Below are 7,835 nucleotides of genomic sequence, written 5' to 3' on the forward strand. Positions count from 1 at the left end.
GCCAAGCTCAGGTAGCTTGTGCAGCTTCTCCCTGGGGGGATGCTCACCCCGCTCTTTAGAGCCCGTTGCTGCAGATCAGCATGATTCTCACCCACCAACATGGGCTGTGCACATGTGAGCCTGGGGCTGACTCACGGCCTGGGTGTGCTGATGGTCCCAGGCGAGGAGAGAGCATCTTTCTGTGATTAAGCCCATCTGGCAGCACCTCATCCATCCCAGGGGGCACAGAGAGGGGCGAGCGTTTGCATGAGGTGTAGCAAAACCCTCTGTTCCAATGAGGGGGGACTGTTTCCAGTTGAAATATTAGCAAAGGATGACAAGCCCACTTCTGTGGTTTCTTTTCTCTTGAACTGGATACTTTTCCAGGGTACGGAGCCAGTGGTCTGAGTGCCCTGAGGCCAGCAGGCAGCAAGCAGAGGCAGCACACGCCTTCGCCGAAGAAGGCCGAGGAGAGGCCTGTTCCACCCGAATCGAATTATATCTGGTGAGCTCCAACATCTGAAACGGTTCGTGTTACACAGAGTTCATAGCCTTCATTAACCTCTCATGGATTGAATGTTAAAACGCTGTTCGTTACAGTTGAGATCACCAGCTGGAATTTTATTAGCTTCATTATAAACCACTGAGCTGATATTTACTGTTCCTTTTAAGTTTTATAAATACTCCTATAGCATGGTTATATAAGCTTCTTTCAGTGCTTTGGATGGTGTTTTGTACTCTACTTCAGTTATGTTTAAATTTCCTTTTTTGTTTATATAGCTGCAGATATTTTCCAAAAATTAAGTAACAATATTCAACAGAAAACCTTGTAGATGCTAACCTGAATAATTTCAATGACTACAGATTTAACTTGCCTAAGACAAAAGAAAGGTGTCTTTTACATTTTTGCTATTGTGTAGTTAGACTTTCCCTTATGAAAAATAAATAAAATAAATAATTTACCTAATTTAAGAAATAAATAACCCAACTAAATGTTACTTTTGGCCTTACAATTTTGAAAACTACTGTGTATTAAAAATACACTACGGTGGTGCCATTTAAGCAACGTAATATATTGTAAACAAACGTAGAACTGTAATGTATGATCTTTCCGCATCAGCTTGAAGCAATATAATATATTGTAAACAAAACAGCTCTTATGTAATAAACTTTTTATACTGAGGTTATGTATAAAATAAAGATGTTGCTTTAGTTTTTTGAGTACTGCTCTGTGTGGCCTGCTCCAGACTCACCAGCTCTGGGTTAGGACAATGGCTTCTCTAGAGCACCCGCTAGAGCACCTAAAACAGTGGCAGAGCTGTAATGGTTTCCCTGTCTCTGCTTCTAGCCCCACAGCTCTTAAAAGTATTTGAGAAGAGCAACTTCTTGTGCCTTTGCAAAGGAAGGGATAGCCCCAAAGGGCCAGTTTCTCCCCCTGTATTTGCCCACCACCACAGACTCCCTTCCCCCCTGCACTGCCAGCTTGCCATGAGAAGCTGGTGCACCCTGTTCGTGACACCTCCAGTACCTGGGACATTCTCCTCAGAGCTTTTGTCCAAGCACGTAATAGTCCAGCCCTGGCAATGTTCCCTGTTCAAGGGTGATGCTCTCATGTCATGTGTTCAGATGGTAGAAGGTTCGGGTGCTGCCTCCTCCAACAGTCAAAGGCCACACAGTTTGTAATGTGCTGTGGTTGGGAAGCAAGGAAAATGGTTTCTGTCTGCACTGAAGAGCAATATTGAGTTCAACAAATTATTGCTGATCCTTGCTATACTTCAGTTCTGGGTACCTTGTTATCTGGAGATAAATGAAAAAAAAAAACAAACACCAAAACAAACCACATAATTTGGGGCATAAAATCAACCTTAAGGATTGACAGGTTTTGAGTAACAAAGGAAAAAGTTGAGTTTATTAGCCTGAGCTTGCTGGTCATATTTAGTCCATGGACCTATGGAGAGGGAGGACAGCTCTCTCAGGATCTGTTTTTATGTTGTACTTCATGCAGTGGGAGTCTAGATGCTACCCAGCAAGCCTGATCAACAGGACACCAACCCCCATGGCCACGCGTGGCTGCAGCCCTCCAGATCTGGTGCAGGGAGAAGCATGATTGGGGAAGGAGGGGCAGGGCCAGGCCAGCCCCCCATTACACCTGGGACGATAAGAAGAAACAGCCTGAACAAGGTGGTTTGGCTGCTTGCCTGATACCCTTACCTGGGATGGCACTAAAACATCTCAGGTTTGCTGCAGAAAGAGCTTTCTTAGCGTGGATGTGTGGAGCCCACCGCTCTGGATGGTGGGCTCCAAAGTGGTGGTCCCCCAGACCTGAGACTCGCACCTCCCGTGGGGCCCCTCACACCTCCTGACCTCCTGGGCATCTGGGGGGAGACTTGGGGCACGGGCCTTCATGTGGCAGCACAGGGTGGGATGTGGCCCACAGGCAGCTTGTCCCTCTGCGGCTGCACTGCTGTGCTGAAGAGGAAACCTCAGTCCCTAGAGCAGCCCCCACACTCGTAGCTATGTCCTGGCAACCTGTGCATCTCCCTCCCAACTAAGGCTGCTGTTGGTTGTGGTGAAACCACCTTTCCTTTAAAAAGGATAATCTGCTGTATCTGCAGGCAAGAAGGCTAAACACCAGCTGCTGGTGTGAGCTGGGCTTTTCCCCTCACTGAGGCCAGCAACAGAGCCAATGGGGCAGGACAGAGACCCTACCTGGAGTACTGTGTCCAGTTCTGGAGCCCCAAACATAAGAAGGACACAGAGCTGTTGGATCAAGTCCAGAGGAGGGCATGAAATGGTCAGAGGGCTGGAGCAACTCTCTTACTAAGACAGGCTGACAGAGTTGTGGTTGCTCAGCCTGGAGAAGAGAAGGCTCCAGATAGACCTCATTGCAGCCTTCCAGTACCTGAAGGGGCTACAGGAAAGCTGGGGAGGGACTTTTTACAGGGGTGTGTAGTGATAGGATATGGGGTAATGGCTTTAAACTGGAAGAGGGTAGATTTACATTAGACATTAAGAAGAAATTTATCACTGTGAGGGTGGTGAGACACTGGCACAGGCTGCCCAGGGAAGCTGTGGTTGCTCCCTTCCTGGAAGTGTTCAAGGCCAGGTTGGATGGGGCTTTGAGCAACGTGATCTAGTGGGAGGTGTCCCTGCCCATAAAGGGGAGAGGAGGGAGTGGAACCAGATGTTATTTAAGGTCCCTTCCAACCCAAATCATTCGATGATTCTATGACAGAAGCTCAGCCTCTGCCCTCTTCAAGCCAAAAGAGGATGGAAAACTAGGAGCCTGAGGCACAGGCAAAGACACTTGGATGATTAAAATCCTGGGGAGGTGTTGAGGACTGAAACATATTTTGAGGTTTTCCTTAAAAGCGATGAAAGCAGGAGATGAATATTAGGCTGAGGTTAAATGTGTATCTCCAGGAATGCCCTAGGAGCTGCTTATAAACATGGATGTGACATTTGCTAGCTTTTTGCTCTTTCTGAAGCAAAGAGTGGTTGAAGCCATTGGTCACATGCCACAGTAAAAATCACAGAAATTTCTTAAAATTCCACAGATATTTTGGCTGAACTTTTTCTGCTCCTGTCATTTTCTTAGAAAGTGCTTCCTAAAAATAGCAAGTGTGTTCTTTTATATGGAGTAATTTATTTTACTACTTTTTCCAAAGACACTAAATGCTGCTGTTTTGTTTTCTGAGTTTCCCCACTGACTTTGGGAAAAATCATTAATCATGAGCAGTATATAGTCAGAAAGTTTACAAAAGGAAAAAGTGTTCCTCTAAGTGCACACTGTAACACAACTCCTTTTCTTAAGTAACATCAACTTTCTACAACCAACTTTTCCATCCCTTTGTCTTTAGTGCCAGCATGAGCACTAAGTTTCCTGTGTAGGCACAGTCATACACGTCAGAGAAGTTTTAAATCAAAGTCTGTGATATCTGACAATGCTAAAAAAATACATCAATCCCTCAGACAAAGTGCAGTAGAAAGTTGGAAGCAATTTTGCCATTAAAAAATAAACTACAGGATTTATCACACATCCTCTCACTAGACAAGGTATATGTATGGGAAAAGCATATGCACGTGCCATAGATGAAAAGCAGTTAAAGAAAAATAACAAGAAAAGTCAAAATACCAATCTGTTACAATAGGTGAGACAGAAACTGCCTCTTTAACAACATTTTAAGTTTGCTGTTAGACAGAGATGCTAAAAATTGTACTTGTGAGCAGCAGCTATGCAGTGATCTAAACTGGTAAGAGAATATCAAATGTGTAATCACTTTAGCTCTATTCCCAGAAATCCCAATTTAAACAATTGACAAAATTTTAACTTTATAAAGGTCTTTCAATAGTGCTCAATGATTTGGATATCTAATATTAGCATCCTGATAAGTTGAGGTGTGCACAACAGTTCAAAGGACAAATACATAAGGCACAGAAAGAAGCAGAGGCAGAAGCCCTGAGGACAAACTGCCTTCTTTGGACCATGGCCATTAGTGGACTGATGTACATGCTCTTTTGGGGGAGTAATCTATGCCTTAGGTTGGTAGTCCCTTAACTCCAGCTATGCTGCGTGATTTACATGTATCACGTTTAATGCCTCTTTGCTGGACTCAATAGGATGAGGGGTAACAGTTTCAAAATGAAAGAGAAAAGGTTTAGACTGCGTATTTGAAAGAAATTCTTCACTGTGAGGGTGGTGAGACACTGGAACAGGTTGCTCAGGAAAGCTGTGGATGCCCCATCCCTGGAAGTGTTCAAGGCCAGGCAGGATGGGGCTTGGAGCAACCTGGTCTAGTGAGAGGTGTCCCTGCCATGGCAGGAGGGTTGGACTTGATACTCTTTCAGGTCCCTCCCAACCCCTACCATTCGGTGATTCTGTAATTCTGTGATTCTATGATGACTCTTTGGTTACCGGAGAGAATTTGAGCCTTTTCTTGTCTGTGCCATGCATCAATTAGCAGCATAGCTCCACTACTGGCAGCAAAGCAAGCTGTGCAGCCCTGCTGCTGGGGTACCAGGGGGCCAGCACTACCATGCACCCCAGGTGATGCTCAGGGGGTTTCTCTGGCAGTGCTGGTTGCTGGGACCCAGCACACTTCCCCACGTGGTGTGAATGCATGGTCCAGTTCTCCTTCCAGCTTCAGCTGCTTTTCAAGGATTATTAAGGTAAAAAATGATAAAGAAAAAATGTAAAGCTGTTCCAGATGAGTTGCTGCCTGTAAGATTCAGACTGCAAAAGCCAGGCTCAAAGCTTTGGCCAGACTTAGTGCTATTAGTTCAAACAATGCAGCTTTGTTTCTGCTGGAGAGATTTGTTACCTTCCCCTCCCTCTCCCTTCTCTGCATCACCTGGTCTATTGAGTTTACCCACTACAGAAAAAATTCCTGTTTGCAGATACTAAGGGGAGATCTGGCAGCAGCAGAGTGGGAGCTGTCTGAAATGTCACCAGGATTTCTCTGGTTCCTGCCCATTGTACTGCATCAGGGGGTGCTGGGGCATCGCTTGGACCTACAGTTTCACTGCAGCTCTGGGTCTTGCAGTCATTTCAGCTCAAGCCTTGAGAAACTGCATCAGCCAAAAGTGCTCCCATCCATAACAGGGATTAAATCCTGCTCAATCCCACAGGTTTTGCAGTGTGAATATGAGTTCATGGTCTGTGAGGTGATGAGGTACTATGATTAGCCAGGCAGTACCCAGATGTTGAGATAATAGCTAGACCAGTGACACCCTCTCCAGTTCTAAACAGTGCCAGCAAGATTTGCTCAGATTATGATTTTATTTTTTTTTTTTTTTAAATAAAGAGTTTAGTTAAAAATTCTGAGTTGAAATGAGACCCAGTTGTTGTTGTTTGTATCTTCTTGCAGCTCTCTGGCCAGGTGGGTACTGAGCTCCAGGCCAGTCATTTGTGCATGGCTCCAGCAGCCAGCTCCCGCTGCAGCACAGCTCAGGGCACACTTCTGGGGACCTGGCTGGAGGCAGCTGCCCAGCCCAGCCATGCAAGTTCACTGGTGTTCCAAAACAATGCAAAGCAGAACTGGGCACAAAACTAATGGGTCTGGAGGATGGCAGGGTTTGGAAAATACATACATGTAGAGCAGAATGGATTTCTTGCTTACCTCTGTGTCTTTCTAAAGTTCACAACATTCAAAAAATCTTATTTTAAATGAACCATCTCAATTTGAAGTTAGGAAAAAATGCACTCCATATTTTTGGCTTAGAACATCATATTCTGTTATTTATACTAGTTACAGAAATTGCATTTTAATCTCTTTCCACATAACCCATCAGAGGACAGAACTGCCTTGTTGCACAAATCTTTCCATGGAAATGTGAATATTTCAGAGGATTTAGTACACGTACCCTGTCTGACCAAGCTGTAGCTCTTAAGCTGTTCAGATGCTTATGAGAGACATCAGCACAAGTCCTTTCTAACACTTTATTTCCTGGTGTATGCTTGCAGGACCTATGGATGGGGGGGAAAGGAGAGGCCAGCATGTTCTTTAAGGACAACTTTGCAGAAGAGACCTCTCTGCTCCCACCTGGTTTAGAGGGATAAGCTCAAGTGCAAGGCACATTTAGTGACCAGCTGCTTCTGGGCACGTGCCCCAGAATGACAGAGAAGATGTGAAATTTGGTGCTAGCTTTAGTATCTGGTCTTGATGGTGTTACCTGAAGACAGCCTGGGCAGCAGAGGAGGTGAGGCAGCCTGCAGCCAGCAGCAGATGGGGCCCTGCAGTGCCCAAAAAGAGAAACCAAAGAGAAGCACCTCTTTGAAAGCTTGCTTTTCTTCAGAACCATTTAAATATTTGTCAGAGTGTCTAAATCAGAAGTCCAAATGTTCCAGGAGATGGAAAAATTTCTGCGCTCAAGACCAGCAGTGCTTCCAAACCATGTTTTGGATACTTGAAGTCCAAGCAGATTTTATTGGGTGAACGAGGTGTCAGCTTTAACTTGTGGTGACACCATTCACACTGCCTGTTGGCTCAACATGCTCCACTGTGCCTGAGAAGCAGAACATGAAAGGAGTATGTCATCCAAGCAGCAGCTCCAGTGAGAGCACCAGCTCGTAAACCCACTTAGCACAGTGATGGAGTTTCAGTTACCTCCCTCCTGGGTGCCTGCTTATGCAGATCCTGCATGTAGTGGGTCTGATGGGGGAATAGCACACTGACCACTTGTGCTGGAGAGCTAAATGGTTGCAAAACCAAACTGCAGTTCCGTGTTTCTTGTACCACTGGGTTTTACAAATAATGCCTTTGATCTGTCACACCCCAGTCCTTACTTGCTCCTGCTCTGCCCAGGGTCATTTCACACCAGCCTGTGCTTCCAGAAGCAAACCCTGCAGCATCTGCAGCACAGTCCCTGAGTGACTGTTCCCTAACACAGCCCCACTCATCACATCTGCAGGATTAAAGACACAGATCTAGACTCCCTGTCTGCAGGCACCACTCCTCCCCAGGCTCCTTCTAGCCATGTCCATTCTACATGTGAAGAACTCCCAGTTTTGGAGTGTCAACTTTGATTTGCAGGAAAGGTACTTCTACCTGTGTTTAATCATCCTGCCTATCCTATGCCCTGGTTACAACTGTGTACACGTTTATGCATATCCTCATTTCTATAATGCTTAAAACCTTGGACTGAAAGAACGTAGTTTGCCTTTTAAAGTCAGACACTCAGAGCAGCCAGAGCCAGCTGGCTCTGTGAACCCTGTGCAGCTCCCCCCAGAGGACAGGTATATACCCCAGTGGTGTCCCTGCTATCTGAGGGCCTGACACACATTCCTTGATCAGTGTGTTCCCATTGTGCTGCTTCCTGCCTGCCCAGCAACACCACTGAGCTTCACACAAAAGTGA

The 7,835-nt window shown here is 45.7% G+C and overlaps 1 protein-coding gene across 1 annotated transcript in view; it reads left to right on the plus strand.

Moving 5' to 3' along the window:
* WIF1 (WNT inhibitory factor 1) overlaps positions 1–1,200 on the plus strand; it is a 42,212-nt gene extending 41,012 nt beyond the window's left edge. The window contains exon 10 of the mRNA XM_051624111.1: positions 367–1,200. Coding sequence (XP_051480071.1) covers positions 367–488 — 122 coding nt within the window. The 3' untranslated portion in view covers positions 489–1,200. The remainder of the gene's footprint in view (positions 1–366) is intronic.
* Positions 1,201–7,835: the final 6,635 nt, after the last annotated feature.

The sequence above is a fragment of the Apus apus genome, chromosome 1, assembly GCF_020740795.1.
Source record: "Apus apus isolate bApuApu2 chromosome 1, bApuApu2.pri.cur, whole genome shotgun sequence".
NCBI lineage: Eukaryota > Metazoa > Chordata > Aves > Apodiformes > Apodidae > Apus > Apus apus.